The 18,200-nt window shown below is 37.8% G+C and overlaps 1 protein-coding gene across 1 annotated transcript in view; it reads left to right on the forward strand.

The window, feature by feature from the left end:
* The window catches only part of PPP3CA (protein phosphatase 3 catalytic subunit alpha), a 168,793-nt gene extending 150,642 nt beyond the window's left edge, over positions 1-18,151 (forward strand). The window contains exons 11-13 of the mRNA XM_079307087.1: positions 6,624-6,708; positions 10,411-10,508; positions 16,403-18,151. Of these exons, the coding sequence (XP_079163213.1) occupies positions 6,624-6,708; positions 10,411-10,508; positions 16,403-16,596 (377 nt within the window). The 3' untranslated portion in view covers positions 16,597-18,151. The remainder of the gene's footprint in view (positions 1-6,623; positions 6,709-10,410; positions 10,509-16,402) is intronic.
* The last annotated feature ends 49 nt before the right edge of the window (positions 18,152-18,200 follow it).

Raw genomic sequence — 18,200 nt, forward strand, 5'->3', positions numbered from 1 at the left:
TTTATTTTTAATCTTTGGAACAGGAAGCTAGATCACAAGTTTTGCAAAATGTTTCCTTTGTGATGGAGAAGACTAGTTTGGATGATAGTATTTTTAATTTTATTCTGAAAAACTAGATGGAATTCCCTGTTCTGCCTCAGCCACAGAGTGCTGACATGAGCAATTATCTTGCAGGACTTGGGACGAAGGCTGAATTACTGAAAATGGTAATCAGTGAAGAGAAGAAAACACCTGTTTGAATATTGTGCCCATTTTTTCTCATGAAATTTAAATAAACCACTACTCTGTAATTAAAGTAGTGTGTGAAATTGTATGGAGGCATACGATGAGTAAAAACCGTGTCAAGTTAAATACACTAGCAACAAACCATGTGCTTAAAATCCTTGGCTCAAGAAGGCTCTTAAGTGCAGGCTGAAATCCCACTGATTGCAATGCCAAAGCAAAGACTTTGTGGGAAAGATTTTTAAATTAATCAGCCTTGGCCTAATAATTTCTTTTGAAGTTGTATTGCAAGCTTCCATTGGGCATAGACTGCCAATACCTATACTCTTCTAAAACTTCCAAGTGTCGTCTTTCCCATCTTTAAGTTCAGGAACACGTTTTCAAAAGCAGAATCAGAAATAGGGAGGTGTTAGGGGTCTTGGGGAGCAGCAGCCCTCTCCAGCTGTAGGAGGTCTTTATATGTACTGTGTTTTTTGTGAGAGGAGAGTGAACCCCCATCCCACCTCCCTGGGAGTTTTGGCATGGCACTGCGCCAGAATTGGAGTTTGCAGCATTGCAGGTGTCTAAGCAGGGAGACAGGCTGAAATCCTCTGGGCTCGCATGTGTGTGTAGTGCATAACAATATCTAACAGCAGTAAAGTTTCCAGTTGAGGAATAACTAAACCATTCCTACTACTGCAATACTAATACTGTTACCTAAACCTGCTGTCAGTTTTTTTCTCTATGAATGATTTCTCTGTGTTAAGTGCTATGGTAAATAAGATATTAGAAATGCAGTTGTCTTTAGCATGTGTAGCTAAAAAACAGAGTTGGCATATGTTCATATCTACTTTCTCAGGTAATCAGTCCTCTCAAAGCTGTAAAATGGGCTCTGTGGCACTGGTGCTGCAGCCTGCTGTGGGCTTACAGTTTTAACTTGCAGCCCACTGGACATGTTATGCTCATAGGGATTGTACACATGGAGGAGACTGAAAGATTCAGACATAGAAGTAAATTTGAGGTTGATTTAAATTTAAAAAGAAGCTGATCTGTAATGATTTCATAGTGTTCTGATTTCTTATCTGTACAGCGAACAAAAATCCTCTTTCTCTCAAGTTGAGTTCCCTTTTTTTTTTTGTTGTTTTTTTGTTTTTTGTTTTGTTTTGGTTTTTTTGTAAAAGCCTTTCCTTTTGGGGAAGAGAAGTACAAGATGTGTTTCATTTGTGTCCTCAGTGAGATAGACTAGCATGATTACCAGCTCAATCAAAACTATTTCTATAAGGACTGTCTACTGACAGTCTTGTAGTGGCTCAATATTGACACTGTTGTTCTTCAGTAATTTCTGTCCAGCTTCCTTGGAGGACTAGTCCTGTTTACCTGCTGACATTTTTTTTAGCAGCATTTCCCATGGAAGGAGATGCCTGATATCTGCAAAACCAGATGCATTTTGTTTTGTGGAATGATTCTTAAAAATCATCACTATTTTTAGATCATCGATAGTTTTCAGGGCTCACTGCTGATTTCCTTTCTCTCCTTCCAGTTTGAACATGCCCTGACCTGGTTTCCCACATGTAGTGAGAATGGTCCATCACTATGGTTTGCACTGATCATTCGTTACCTTCTTTTACACTTTCTTCCTTTTGTCTTCCCCTCTGATTCCTGTCTTCAAAACAAAGCCCCATTAGTATTGCCTGACTTCACTGCATGGTGTTCTTGTGAGCCCTTTTTAATTTATTATTATTTTTAGTTCTGAGTCATGTATGTTGCATCTAGCCATGAGCAGGATGCTCAACAGCATGTATTCCTTTTTTTTATCCCTACCCCCTCACCAGTTTTTTTTCCCCCTAAGGAAACACATCACGAGGATCTGATCAATTTGTTGTAGGCAGTTTCTGTGTAAGCTTACTGTGAAAAAAAGCCTAAATATCGTAATGCCCTTTATCCCATATGTCCCTACTGGCCTGTATTGGCCTTTTGGTTTCACTCGCTTCAAAAATGAGAGAACATGATAGGTCAAGTTTCCTTATCTCTGATAGTTTCTTCTTGCTGTACTTTCTCTTTCCTGTTTGCTGTAGTGGTTGCAGTATAATCTGATCCAGAAAAAAATATCTTGGGCAAATGTTGGTTCATGTGCTGTATGTTTGTGCATCAAACGTATCACTTAGCAACAGGAGCTGCAAATACCTCTACCTAGCCAGCATACAGTCAGAGTTCTGTTTTGTTTTAATTAGCAACATTTCTGGCCTCATGCATTTGATTGAATAAACTAAACTGCTAATTAAAAGGGTACAATAATGCAATAAACAATTTGACACAAATTCTCTGCTTGCTTTGTATGCATCCTTATCATGATTTGGCATGAAGACACTCCTAAATTACCTACGTTATTTTTTGTATTGCCTTCAACATTGTAGCTCAGCCTTTTCACAGAAAAGCCACTGTCAGAACTATTAGCTACAGCATTTATGTCTGCATTGGAAAACAGTTTCCCAATGCAGTGCTGTAGCTCCAGCCTAAAGAGAATTCCCAAGTCAAATGTCTCCTGCCAATCATAACCTGGTTCTGCTGTGAACAGTGGTATGTGACATTTGCCACATCTCCACAGTACAGTGAACAGTGCCTGGGGCCAGCTCAGCAGCAACTGACAGAGACTGATAGAGCAAAAGCAAGGGCCTTGTCCTCAGGTCTGTTGCTTACCAGTCTCTTGATACTACTGCCTGATGAGAGTATCTTAGCGTGCCAATAAGTTGAATTTTAGCTGTGAGAAATGGAGCAGTTTTCCCAGTGGTTTGTATTTGTTCTTTCTCCAAACCAGCAAGGCTGGACTGCAGTTCATACTTACTTTCTGTGAGTTCATGACAGAGTGGCATTTTTATGTGATCTTTGTATTTAGTATTCGCTCTATGGTTTGGCCAGATGTGGGTGTTCCTATGCCCAAAGCATTTTTCTTGTAAGCAGTACTACAGCACATCTGTGTGCTCTGCCTCTGGACAGGCCTAGCAGCATGCTCTAGATGAGCAGTGTCCCCAGAACATGTGCCCTGCTGCAGCTGTGCCTGGGCACCAAGTGCTGCACTGGTCTTGCCCTCAAACAACTGATCTTAAAATACCTTGCACAGTGGTGGCATTTGAATTGGCTCACTGAGAGCTGCTGGAGCTTTGAACAAACACAGGTGTGCAGTGGGTAGCACAGATGCTGGTAGAGCAGGAGACAAGGCTGTGACAGTAATCTGCTCTGTAAGATCTCAGAGATAGCTCAGAGATATGTGAGATGTGTAAAGAAAGGAGGAATTAGTTTGGTGTCACACAGGCACAGCCCATATGGCCAGGGAGGGGCTGTTCTTCAGAGGTGATTAAGCCTTATCAAAGCAGCAGCAATAATGTAGGAGAAAGTCTGTGTTCCAGAGGTGGGAACACCACTGCTGGCCTCCTGCTTGCATGTTGGTTTCCTGAAAAACCTACTAACAATGCTTCAGGCTGAAAAGGATTTTTTGGTTGGTTTTTTTGGGGGAAGTTTGTGTTGCGTTTTTGGGGTTTTTTTGTTTTGTTTTGGTTTTTTGTTTGCTTGTTTGGGGTTTTTTTCCCCCTTTCATTTTCAATCTGTTTCTTTCCTTTTGGATGTTCTTTGCTTAATTTGTTTCTTTTCTGTTTTGCAGACTTTACTTAAACATTACATTTTCCTTGATGTTGTCAAATGTTCTGTATTATTTTTTGTTTTCATTCTACAAACATCACTGATCTTTTTCTTTCCCCCCTCTTTGGAATTCATAAGAAGATCCCATTTATGCACAGAAGAAAGGTATTAAATAAGTTGGAAGGCTTAAGTTTTATTAATTTTCCTAATGCTTAACTACATAATATATATTAGGCCACCAGTGAGAGATTTGGGGTTGACTTTTTTGCTCAGCACTGTTTTAAATCTGTTCAATCCTACATCTCAGAGTATTGTCAGCATGTGTAGTCTTTTTTTTTTTTCTTGTTGTGCTTCTTAATCTGAGCATTTAAATTTCATTTCATATGAATCCTTCATATCCAGCTTGCAGATTGTGTATTGATACCAATTTGAAATTCAGTAGAATTTTTTAAATTACTGAAGTAAGATTCAAATCTTTTATTTTATCCCCCAAATAATTTTTGCACTTCGATTTTTAACTTTTTTTTAAAAGTTCCTTCATTCTAAAAGGGTTTGTTTAGATATTGGAAGATATTTTAAAGATCTTTTCCAGCCTAAATGAGTCTATGATTCTAAGAAAGGAAGGTAAAATCTTGAGAGGATATCAGGCAATGTTTGCAAGGACTAAAATTAACCCTTTTATCTCTAGCCAATTCTCAGGTTTTGACCCATTTACTTTCACATAGGTGAGTGCTTCAGTGTAGCTTAAGTAATTAATGAGGATTTGCAGTAATAGAGAATTTCAAAATGCTAAACTTGGAATTTGAGTCTAAATTTAAGTATAAATAGTTAAGAAATCCACATACTGTGAGGTTAGTGATACTTAGTCAAAACTAACAGAGCAATAAAATGTTGTGAATATCAGCTACATTATTTAGAAAAATATGTTAATAAAGCCAGAGAGGATAAATAAAATTATTACTAATATTTAATAAGCATATGTCATTTTCACAGATTTGTTACACTAGGAAATTCGGTGGAGATCAAAATCTTTTAAGCATATTTTTTAGTAGCCTTTATATGTATCAATGAGATACAAAATACTCCCTTTGAGCCTGTTGTATTTTATGATTAAGGAAGGGGTTTTATCCTATTCTTATTTTGTATTTAAGTGTAGGACATTGTATTTCACTTCAGTCATAAATTATATTTCCAGTTTTCAGTCCTCAAATATTCTAGACCTTATTCTTAGTTGCTGTTCAACTTTTTAAATGTCCTTAGAACAGTGTGGACTTTTAATAAACGAATAGAGATTGTGATGCTTGGGGGAAGAAAGGAAGGCAAGTTATGCTTAAGTGTTTTCAGGATAGGAAGGGCTGAAAGCCATGTCCTGTCTATCTTGAGAGTACAGTTCTGTGAGATCATAGTACTGAGGCAGGAAGGTACTGCCTTCTATTCCTGGAGAATCCAGCTGAATCAGTGCTGCTTTATTTAAATTTTTCATTAAGCTGTTAAAAGAATATTACATTAATTCAGTTACAGCTGAATTACAGCTGTTTCTCCCACTCTTTATTGTCTAGAATTAGACATTTATGCTCAAGTGTTCATACCTTTTTTTTATCTTTATATGTGTTAATATTTGCTTTATATTTTTATCTTTATATGTGGGAGATTTGAAAGCCATCATTCTGAGTATCTTTTAAGGAGAAAGCTAACTTTATTCCACCCAAAACCAAGACAGTATTACATCATATCAGGTGCCACATTTTCCAATACACCATTACCTTTCCTGGTTTTGGTAGATAAACACACAGATATCGTTCCTCTTAGTCTTTGGGCTATCCCTAAAAAAATCCATTGAAGTCATTAGTTCCATGACCTTGAGTCCTGTCATAACAGTTTTTCAGGGCAGGAAATGTGGTATGTGGTGTTGTGAGGTGTTGGATTGTTGCATGCTGAAGCCAGTTCTGATTCCATCGCCACTTGACCAGTTTCATCAAAGTGTATTCTTTACTAATGTTGTCCTCCTCATTTTTACCCCTTTCTGCTGATTTGGCTTCCTTGATGGGCTCTACAAAATGGATCAATTTGCTGGGATTTGAGAACAGAAATTTTCATTTTTGCCCTTGAATTCTGGAGTAACAAAGAAGTGTTATTGTGGTATGTAGTGAGGCAGGAGCTGTCAGGCAGCATCCACACAAGTCAAGCTGCCCTTCAGAAACCTTTAGGAGAAATCTTTGTGATGTACGTGGTTATGATTTCTATAATGAAACTGGTTTTCTGAGTGTGACAGAACATTTTCTTGGGGATATGGGGGATCCTTTGTAATAAGTACTGTTTGCTTTTTCCATTCAACTGGTTCTCTCCAGCATGTAGAGATTTTGATGCTATCCAAGTAACAAGTACACCTCAAACTCAGCCAAACTGTAGTCTGTGTTGTGCTTTTCTGTTGGTTTTTTTTTAGGCAGAGTGTTGTGCGAGTTTATAAATTTCAAAGCATTTGTAATTTTGAGCAGGTCATAGCAGTGATTAGAAGGAAGTTACTCTGTGGAATTCTCTTAGTCACTGCCAGCCAACACAATCCCTATAATCTCATGCTTGTTTGCAGGACTCTGCCCTTAGGTTTCATTGTCTTTTAAATAATTTTTAACTAGGAATGAGAAAAACAGTGTTTTTAGTTTTGACTACAAATATGGCTTAGTTTGGCAAACCATAGCATTAATATGATGTTTCTTCTATTTTGTGTTGAGAGTATTCAGTGATGAATTGTTTATAAATCCCTATAACTGTTTTTAATGCCTTTTCCATAGGAGCAACAGCTGCTGCTCGGAAGGAGGTTATAAGGAACAAGATACGAGCAATAGGAAAAATGGCTAGAGTTTTCTCAGTGTTAAGGTAAGGTTTTGTGCTGGTTTAGTATTTTTTAGTGTTGAAGGGTATCTTTGAATGTTTACTTAGAGCACTCAACTGTTAATCAAACGGCAAATTTGCTAATTTAGTATACTGCCCAACTGAGTTCTACTGCAGCCTTTTAGAGATTGTTTTATTTATACAGTGCTATGTATTTTGGCTCTGGATAGTCATCCTCAGGGCTTTTGCTGAATATAAAACAGACAAACAAAAGATATCAGCAAAAAAAAATTCCAATTACTATTTTTAAAGACTTTTGCTGACCAGGTGTACTAATTAACTTTTAGCCACTGTAAGGCAAGTTTAAATGTGGGGAAAGGGTATGGTATACATCACCTCTCATTAAAAAGAAGTCAACTGTCACACTTTGTCACCCACAGATGTTGCTACAGCCACGAGTAACGATGACTAAAAATGAAAGCATTAGGGTCATTTACCTAGAAATCCAGAAAATGGTTGTGCAGGCAATGGCAGCTTGTTCCTTTGGGCTGTACTCCCCCAAACACATGAAGATGAGTAACTAATTGCTACCCAATGTTTAGAACTCTACATTTGATGTCTCTAAGCAGAAGAGAAAACATGCTGTACTGTGCTGAAGTCTAAATATAGAAAATACAGTTCTCCTTTCAGCAGAACAATTTTTTCCTCAGGAAGCTGTGTGTTGGTCTGCTGTAGTCAGTTGATGGCTGTTATGCTTAGTGAAAAAATCAAAGGAGTTCTGAAACATTTACTATTATATCACTTACATGATTGATGTAAGAAGAATATACTATTTAATTTTGGTGGAAACTGTCCAGCTTGCTTGCTTTGAATGTGGCATGCCAGCAGTGGGCAGGTTCTCTGTAGGGCTTTGCATGGGCACAGCAGCTCGCCCACGCCTTGCAGATTGCAGCAGCATAGCTTTAAATAGCAAACTTAGGTGGAGGGCTTTGTACCTGGGGTTCCCAAGGTGTTACAAGTGACTTACTGGTGATGCACGATCTACTTCAAAGTGGTGCCCGTTAAAAAGAAGAGGTTGGCATCATGCCTTTTCCCTGAACAGAATGGGGGAGCCATCAAATGTTTCCACCTGCTCCTCTGTACCAAGTCTGGCAGAGAGCCTGGAGGTGGCTGCTACCACCTTCAGAAAGCAGCACAATTATTTTTCTCTAATGATAGTTGAGCAAACAAAGTTTGGGAAACTTGGCTTTCTCCTGTAACCTTGAACCACAGCTTCTGGATTGACTGTATTCTGTTGTGAACCACCTTTTTAAATAAAGGATCAGTTCACAAGAATTGTGAACTTCAATAAGCAGAACGATCTGAAATTGGATGATCAGCTGATACATTTGGGGTTTTACAACTCACAGATGATTGAGTTTAGCCATGTGTCAGACTTTTTCAAAGGGATCTATAGGGCAAAAGCTTTTCCATGATTTCAAGGATGGAAGAGGAATACAGAATAATTCATGCATGTCCTCTGTCTATAATGATATACATAAACCTCATATCTAAAATCTACCTCAGCCAAAACCAGCACAGCCTTTTACAGCTCTTGATTATTGATGGTCCTGGAAGCTTTGCAGGAAAGACTGAAGGTGAAGAATAGATTTTTCTCCCTTAGTTTTAACCAGCAAATACAGCACATCCTCCCTGTGATCCAAGGCATACTCAGCAATAAACAGGTACCTGCAATGCATGGTTTTGGTGACCAGTTTTCCAGGGGGATGAGTAGCATTTCATCCCAGCCATCACTGGGAATACCTGTTGTCTTTTTTTATGAGAAAGGCTGATTCTCCTCAACTAGGTGGCAGACTGCTCGACAGCAAAAATTTCACAAGGTAATCTTGCAAACACTATTCCTATAGAAATTTTTTTCTGTCTTGCCAGCATAATCCTTGTAAGCACGAGTGCCAGGTAATTGTGTGTAACCCTAAGACATCTATCATCTACCTATATACCAACTTGTTCTGGAAACCTTTCAAGTTCCTGTTTGAATCCTTGTGTTTTATAAAGTTTATTTCACTAATTCTTGAAAAGCTTTCTGAATGATTAGCACCTAATCTGACCATCTGCAAAGGACTTAGTCATCTCTTCTTTGGGCTGGAGTGGTCTCTTTCCTCGAGGATGAAACTTGAATGTAAAGCTAAACACTAATGTTCAGCCATTTTAGTGTAAAAAATTAGATATCAAAATAGTGTTGCATTGAGTTGCAAATGTTATAAATGTTACTATGTTAAATGTTATTTATGATTAAAATAGATATTGTAGGAAAATTGGCTTTAGCTAAATGGAAGACTTCATGGTTCCTTGTCATTGCCTCTCTCCAAGTTTGTTTCTTGAGTCTGACTTTTCTTTTAGTATATCTACACTGGAGAGAAGTAAATAAAATACTTAATCAGTCTATTATCCTTTTTTGAAATAGAAATAAATGACATCAAAGAGAAATTAAGAAACACTGAAGGCTAAAACAAAGCAATATTTGTAACACACGTTTCTTGTGCATATGCAGTTTAAATATAATAAAAATACAATCAGTAAACTTACCCTATGAGAGTGAAGCTAAAAGTGCCATGGCAGTTTAATTAAAAAAAAGAAAAGAAAAGAAAAGCTATGTAATGCACTGAATAATTGAGAGAAAGCAAAAGCTTTATTGTGTAACTGTTGATGATAAAAATACTGTGTGAATTCTGAAAATATTTTGCTCTTGCATTAGTTCTAATCGCTTGGGAAACTTGCAAGCAAAATGGTCACAATTTGATTTTTGACTATTACATAATAAAAAGTGAATGCAAGAAGAATAATTTTCCAAACTGAAAATAGAACTTGAAGAGTATATGTTGTAGGTAAACAGGAGTTGTTTAAAATATGTGAGTCATTCAGGCATGTAGGTCCAAAGAAAATGGTAAGTAGTAGAATTGCTGAAAGACAGTTCTATAGACAAAACCACATTATCCTCAAGTGAATGCGGAGCTAAATTCTGTCTTTGTATTTGCTTCCTCCAGCTTAATGTCATTATATACTTCAAAGTAAAGCACTTCAAAATAGGTTTCTCTTAAGGAATTGGGGTCAGTTTTGCTACTGGGAAAGTATGTCATCAAGGCAGCATTACAGTCCTTGTAGAAAGCTTTACTTAGTCTTCTCTGGATAGAGCTGTTGTATTCCTCTTGCCTGTATTGTATTTCAAAACTCTATGTATTTGGAGACCAGCAAAACATGTTTCGGTTTCCTGAAACAATTTACTTGAATCCATATTATTTTTAGCATACAAAATTATTAAGGACAGTACTAGCAAGGATGAAAGTGCTTATTAATTTTAATGAGCTTTTAGCTGCCTTTCTTTAAGTGGCTGGTGATCATCAATAAATGATGCACCTGCCTGCTAGTGTAGACAAGAGCAAACTAGCAGTTTAAGTTGATTTTGGACCACACAGTGTAAAATGCCTAAATGCATTGTTGGCACTATCTGATCCTTCTGGTCCTCCTCCTCTCAGATTTGGCTTTACAGACATATTATTCCAAGGTGCAGGTTCACTGGTGCTGATGTTATCACCAAATTCAGTCTATTTTGTCAAGAAGATTGGAGATGATGAAATCATTGCAGGACATGTGTAGCTTAAGATGTCTTAAACACATCCTGTGTTTTTAAAAAATCCATTTACTTATTTTTGATGGTTTTATTTTTCATTTCTTTTTTAACTTTTGCAGAGAAGAGAGCGAGAGTGTGCTGACGCTGAAAGGTTTGACTCCAACAGGAATGCTGCCCAGTGGTGTGCTCTCTGGAGGAAAACAAACACTGCAAAGTGGTAAGCCTGTTTGCCTCTGTGCCTTGTCCTGTGGAATAAAAACAGGCCCTTTTCAGCTGCAGAACCTAAGAAAAGTAACCACAGCTGTCTCAGGGAAAAAAAACCCAAAGGACAGAAAAAAAGTAGGCAGTTTTTTGTGCTGGAGTATTTGTGAGCAGTTCATGTAAGGCCACTTCTCAGGACTTACTGCATATCATCAATTTTCAGAGAAAATGGGGAGGGGGAACCCCTGAAAATCAAATCTTCAGAATAGCTCAGGACTGTGTGTGCAGTGCACTCTTTCCATAGGTTGGAGCATCTCTTGGGGTTTTTCTTAAGAGCAGTGCTTGATACATGGAGTACTGAAGGTTCAGCTTAGCTAATGACACTGGAACTTACTTTATCTGATTTGTTCTTCCTCATAGAGAATCACCAATAGAAAATTGCTCTAGTATTAGATTTTCTTTCCTAGAAATTCTAAGTGACAACATGAGAACAATTCCACTCTGATTTAAATCCAAGTGAAGGGAGGCTCTTACATACACTGTGTTTGCCTTGTACACAAACACAATACAGATTGTCAGTTTTATACCAAGTGCTTCTTGTTACAGGAAATTGGTAAGTCTATACTAGGCCTGCCTTTGTTTCCTTTTGGAATAAGGAGTGTGAAGTGTTTAATTTATTACTGGAAGCTCTCCTTTTTTTTCTGTGTATGCTGCTGTAGAATATATTGCAGGCACACATAAAGGTCTCTCATGTATTGAGGTTCTGTTGGCAGTAGATGTAAGAAATAGAAATGCTTTATAACCTTGACACAGTCTCAGCCTCTTGTTTTCTTGCTTCCTTCCTGGAGCATTCTCTCTCTGTATTTTTCCCTTTACTGTCTCTTTTATCTTGAAGATTCAGGTATATGGTGGTAAACCTCCTTTTCCTCTTTTTCCCCTTCTCTTTTTTCTTGTTGATGACTTGTGTGTTATGGACATAGTAACGTTCTGCTTTGAAAATGCTGCAATATGATTTCACAGGAGGCCTTTTTTAATGGGTTTGTGGTCTTCACCTAGGCTTTTCTCCACATTAGCTGCTTTACATTTGTCAGAAAATTTGGTCCAAGGAAACTTCTATTGTTGCCCTGGCAAAATATTAGGAATAGAAATTAATTCAAGAAAATTGCCAAATGTTCCTGTTACAAAGGCTAAAAGGAAAATCTCCTCATACTGCAGTATTCTGGCTCAGTAAAACATTACTATACACAAGCTTCTGCATTAGTTAACACATAGTACCCATTCACCAAATACTCTGAACTTCATATAGTTTCTGTTAAGCACACATATTTCCATATGTATTAACAGAAAATATGAGTAGTTTGTTCTGTTGTGGAAGTATATATTTTAGTCGTCATTTTTTCTAATGTGTCAGTGCTGGTTTGGATCTGGTTATTCATTTTAATTTTTCATCCTAGTTATCATGTTTCCTTTTCTTTTAAGTTTGTGTTGATTTTGTTCCTTGTTTTTTGGCCTCTCTTTTGCTCTGCTGCTTGAGAGGCATAGGCTTACATTGATGCATGAGGGTTAAATCCTCTCATTTCCCCATGCAGCAAGGTAATAGTATAGATACATTAGAATATATCTTAATCCATATTTAACATCCTAACTGGAAGAAAAAAAGTTTTGGTTTTACGTAGGGGAAACCAAGACAAGAAAGAAGAGAGGACTTCCTAAAAATTTGCCTTCTTGAGCTATTCTCTAAACCAGGGAAATTCTTGAAAATCAAAATTTATTTTAAAATATTTGCTATATTGGGTTTTAATGATTCACATCAGCTTCTAAATCTCTGACTGTAAAAAAAAATGCATACCAAAGCTGATGGCCAAAATTCAAATGAAATTATGTATTTAAGAACAATTAATGATTTCACAACAATGGTTACGTGGTATTCCTAACATCGCAGCAATCTCCGATTACGAGCTCTGCTCTCTCTGACCAGACTTTGCAACTTTGGAGGTCCAACAGTCAATCTTACATCTGCATCCACTGATCTAAATAAAATATTTGCAAAATGTTGTTTTTCAGAGACTGGATTGACAAAAATAAAGTTTACAGATGGAGCAGACTGGGCAAAGTTGCAAGCACAGGCAAAGCTTTTTGAGCATCCCATGCTGTGGGGATGTTTCTTTTAGTCAAGAGAGAAAAAAAATAATTCTGTAAAGTTGTATATGGAATTCCTTTGCCTTGTACTAGCATCAGTAGTTTTCTGGCTGATGCTGTAAATTGTATGAATTTTGTGTGATGGCTTTATGCCATTTTTTGTTCTCTTTTGACAGGGCAAGTCAAACTGCTCTTGCTGAGAGCTGGGACAATTATATAATGACCTTTTCAGGTCAGATGTGCAATATGGAAGACATTTACATTTTGTAGTTCTTTTGAGTCAAAAGAAAATTTCTTAAATGTGTCTTTAAAAACTTTTTGTTTGTGAAACTTTTGCTTTAAAACAACCTCTAGCTTAATTCAATCTGCAGATTACTGTTTTTGTGTAAATATTTCTCTGTGTGTCTGTTTTGCCAAAATCCAGCACTTATGGTAACATTAGTGTTGTAGCTCCTTTGCTATTCACTGACTTGTTCTTAGAGTTGAAATCCTCTGCTCATTTTTTCTCATTCGTTTTGCTACCCCTTTCTTCTCTTCAGCTACTGTTGAGGCTATTGAGGCTGATGAAGGTAAATTGGCCAGTCCCCTTTCTGTTGCTGCCACAACAGATAAGGGCTCTGCTGGGTGTATTCATTTTGCTGTAGCTTGTACAGATTGTGTGGGTGTTGGGCTAACAATTGTGGCTCGGTATTAACCAAAATGTAATTGCTTTAAAGGGGAAAGTGGTTTTTTTGGGTTTTTTTTTCTGTTGCTGCTGTTGAGGTTTTTCTCTTTCTGTAAGTTACAAACACGTTGGAATTGCTGTATGTTGAACTAAGCACTGAGTAATGCCACAGGAGGAGATCAGGGAACTTGGATTTCATGGGACATAACTTGGCAGCAGCTCGTAAATGCTTTGTGGCACATAGCTCAAAAGCTGTGCACTGGAGCTGGCTCAAACTATCCTCAGCAATTTCTGGTCAAGGAAAACACATAGCTTTTTATATATTCTCTCTCCTTTTGTTGTTGTTTCTTCCCCCCCTCCCCACCCTTTTTTTTTATTTTTTTAATTTATGCTTCAGTTTGTTTCCTTTCTTTTAGGTCACTAATAAAAATATTTTAATGGTCTTTTGTTATAGTACAGCATGTTTCTGTTTCCCTTTAAAAGTAAAGCAACATGAGACATTTGTCTGCAAGATGTCTGCTTCTTTTGGTAGTGGCAGTTTACACACTGGATATTTACATTACAGCAACCATGAACACAGCACCATTTTAGCTGCATAAAAAGTGTCTGGCTGCCTTAGAAGATTTCTGAACATCCAGTATTGAAAGCTGGTGTTTTGTTGACAGACCTCTAATTTAACCCTTAATAATTTTTAACACTTCAGTTAAAATCGGAGTAACCATGTATTGCAATGCAGATGTACAATATTTTTTCTGTATAAAGTTTTGGAAGAAGAATTTTCAGAATTCCCCTTTAAAACAAAATTCTTCAGTTGTATTTTGTTCTTGCCCCTCTCAAATTTTCTGTGGGTATTTTTTTTTAGTTAATTTAAAAAAAAAAAAAATCTGGTGATTGTTGTCCTTTGGTAAGATGTGCCCTTTCGGCCAGTTGAATTTGTTTTTGAATTTTGTAAAGCAGTGAATAAAATTACCGAACAAACACGTAAGAGAAAATACAACTGCTTTCTAAATAGCAGTGAGTAAGCTGCTATTTATGTTGGAATTATCTATTCCTATTGGCAATCTCTAATCTGCAGTGTGCATTCTTGTTGACAGTTTGGCTGTTTTCTGTGATTTTCTGTGACTATGTGTTGTGTTTTAGTAGACTCTCAATGTAACCTGCTAATATTCGTTGTCTGACCAGCAACTACAGCAGAGCACCTTAGTGTTACAGACAGTCATGTGTCTACTGGAAATACAATCCCTTAATGTGCCCCATGCCAGCAATGTGCACCCCTCAAGTTAATCCTTGATTTGCCATCCTTGCTAGTTAGGTGCTGTCACCATAGTCACAACTACTGCTCTACACAGGTGAAGCTTCTGGTGGAGGAGAAGTTTCACCCTTTACCAGTTGTCCTTCAGGGCCCAGTAATACCAGCTGGGCTGTGCTGCTGGCAAGCTCCAGGACCAGGCAACTGCTTCCACTTCAGTGCAGCCATCCATTAAACTATTGATTTAAGGGATTGGCATGGGTGCTTGTTAGACATCTTCATTTTGTGGTAGAAGGTAAATTTAAAAAAAAAGAAAGACAACCTTAAGAAAACTCACTGTACAACCTGTTTTGTTTTCACTGCTCCGTCCCTGCTCACTTGACTAATCACCATTATGTTGTTGTTTTTCTGAGTTGAAGTATAAACATGTTAAAAACCATGCACTTCACAAAGTTCCAATGTAACATTTGAGAAACTAGCTAAAGAACTAAATCCTGAGGCAAACAGGATCTATCAATTTTCACAGGAAAGGCTGGCACAACCAGTATGAAAATGCCTTTTCTTACTCCCCATTAAATACAAGGAGTGGTAGCTTGGTACCAGGGATGTTCTGGGGTTTGGGGTATGTTACATTTTTATGTTTTTTAACAGAAGTTACCAGCTTGTCCAGAATCAGGACCGCATATTGGAGAGAGAGAGTACTTGGGGGTAAGGAGAAGAGAAAAAGGGAGAAGGAATACTGAATTCGATCTCTGAAACTCCCCTACTGTTTTCTCCCCAGGGAGTTTGCAGTTTCCTGGTACTAACACACCATTTCTGCTCTATGGCATGTTATGATAGAGGCCTAGCAGAAGTTCCAGTTCTGGAAGTGCAGTGTATTGATTTGGTACAGATAAGAGAAAAAACACACAGAAGGCTGTGACAAATTATCTACAGAGCTGTGACCTGCTGTTTGCCTACAGTGCTTTTTTTCTCTTTTGCTTTAAATCTAAAGATGTTCAACACTTCAGTTAGAGAATGAAATTAAAAATTCCAGTCTGTGAATACATTCTTCAGCCTGTGCCTTCCTTTTGATGTTGGTGTGGCCTCATCACCAATGTCTCTGCTGAAAGGCAGATCAAAAATCCTCAGGATTGGTTGGAACTTTGGTCCTTTGTCAGTGCATTTCCTAAGCTAAACTACATAGCTGTTCCAAAATGACACTATCCCTGATCCGTGTTGACAGTGTTCCTGCTGTTTGACTCAAGCTGCTTTCTAGAAGCCCAGGGTTGTATCAGGGAGGATAATTGCCCCAAGCAATCAACAAGCAGCTCACCTGTGTTGAGAACAGAAGGCAACTTGTTGTAGGGTCACCACAGATCTTCCTTAGTTTTAATGTATATCCCACCAAGTGCCCTCACCATGTCATCACCTGGAAGTAGCCAGCACTTTTTGCATGATCTTTGAAGGTCAGATGGGAGTTTTGCCTGATGAAGGGCATTAGGGTAAGGCACGGTGTCCTTAAGGCTGTAAGTGATGACAGCAAATGCCAACTCACCAGCTCAGGGCTGTGCCCTCAGCACAATTCCTAAGTGCAAACTGTAGTTTCATGTCAGCATCTTGGTGTTCTAAGCTGAGCCCCAGTGGACAAGAAAATACTGGAAGTTGATAATGTTGAAAACAGCAGTTGTGTTGGAAGGGACGGTGGTGGTGAGCCCCCAGCTCTTTGAGTGTGGTAAGGAGTTGGTGGTGGTGTCAGATCTTCTCATTGCCTCCTTCCCAAAGAAGGACTCTCGCACTTGATGCTAAATTGGGGGAAAAGCTGCCAAACAAAGAGTTTTGTCTTGCTAATTTTATTTTTCAATAATCCTTTATTTAGCTATCAAAGGATTTTCACCCCAGCATAAGATCACTAGCTTCGAAGAGGCCAAAGGCTTAGATCGAATTAATGAGCGAATGCCTCCGCGCAGAGACGTGCCATCCGATGCCAACCTTAACTCCATCAACAAGGCAATCTCCACAGAGACTAATGGCACGGACAGCAACGGCAGTAATAGCAGCAATATCCAGTGACCACTGTCCGGGAGGGGGGTTGAGCTGCAGGCACGATGGGGTTGCTGCACGTCAGCACTGGGATGTTCTTGCCTCTGATAATAGCTTACTTGCTCTGGGGGCCAGGTGTTGGATTCAGTTTACAAAAATCATCAACAAAGAGATCGTCAACTTTAATTTGGTGGGAGGGTGGGTGGGGGAGAGACACCTCCTTTGGATATGCCTTTAAATGCTTGTAGAAAAATGAAAGCTCATGCTGGTATATATTGCAAAGTTAGGGGAATGAACATGTTTTCCTACTACATTGGGAACGTCTAGCTGTGTTACTGAAAGGCCTTTTATTATGTTACTGGACATGAAAACCTTGTTTAATTTCTTACTAACTATTGTACGTTTACAGTTGCAGCACTCAACATCTACAACATCGAAACATTTTTAACAAAATGTACAAACTAAATAAGGACTATTTATTGACAATGTTTTGCTACTCTTGTCAGACAATGGCTATGAAATAAATTAGGCACTCTTTAAAAATACAGAGAAAAAAAAAAAGAAAAAAAAAAGTTGGAAATTTGTTTAAAATGCCAAAAAAAGAGAGAGAGAGAGAGTGAGAGCGAGCGAGCGAGAGCGACAGTTTAATTTTGTACAGATTATGCTTACCTCAGGTTTCTTTAGTGTGCTTCAATGCCCTTCTTTAAATATAACACTTACCTTACTAATTTGGCAGCAATTATCTTTTTCTTTGTTAAAAAAAAAACTGGAATAATAACATTTATCTTTTTTTGCTGTTTATATTTAGGGGGGTTTGGTTTGGGAGGTTTTCTGGGGTTTTTTGGTAAAACAAGTCTTGGTTGTGGCTTGCTGAATTTAAATATTTATGAGTGGTGCATTTTTAAGTATAGTGAACAAGACACCATATTAAGTGCAGTGAAAAGCATCTATATTCTGTAAAAATCTGCCTATGCATGTTTTTTAAGAAAAAATGGCTGTATAGGCCTGTATGGGACTGTAATGCGCTTAGTGGTCTGACTTATACTGGAAATGTATGTATACTGGCGTACTTTATATTCTCTAAAAAGAAAATGCTTAATGCCTTTGAAATTTTGTAATCAAAAAAAAGCTTTGAAAAATCTAAGGGGGGAGAGTATTCTTAAAGTTTTTAACATAAGCTTGTCAGTGCACATATAGATGGGTAGCATGTTTAGCAAACCTTGTGAAATTTAAATAAGTTTGTAGTTACATGTGAAATTCTAAATGCATGATAACTGTTAATGTCATAATGGTTTAGTCATTTTGTTCTGTTTTGTCATGTGCCACAAAATGTGTAATTTTTTCACTTTTTTCCCTTTGTATATCAGTTACGGGTTTCAACTGGTTCATTCTAAAAAGAAAAGGAAACAAAACAAACAGTCCATTGATATTTTTTAACAATTGTATAAGTGCCCAAGTAATTCACTACAGCCTACAGCCTTGCCTTTGTAATTTGACTTCGAAATGTTGGCAATCAAAGCATGCACTTGTAACAATGAAAGAAGCATTTTATATTACTACTCAATAAAAATGTGCATGAACTTAAGCATTCTTCCCTTTCTTGGTGTCTCAGTGGCAGAAGCACAGGCACCACG

The sequence above is a fragment of the Erithacus rubecula genome, assembly GCF_903797595.1.
Source record: "Erithacus rubecula genome assembly, chromosome: 5".
Taxonomy (NCBI): domain Eukaryota; kingdom Metazoa; phylum Chordata; class Aves; order Passeriformes; family Muscicapidae; genus Erithacus; species Erithacus rubecula.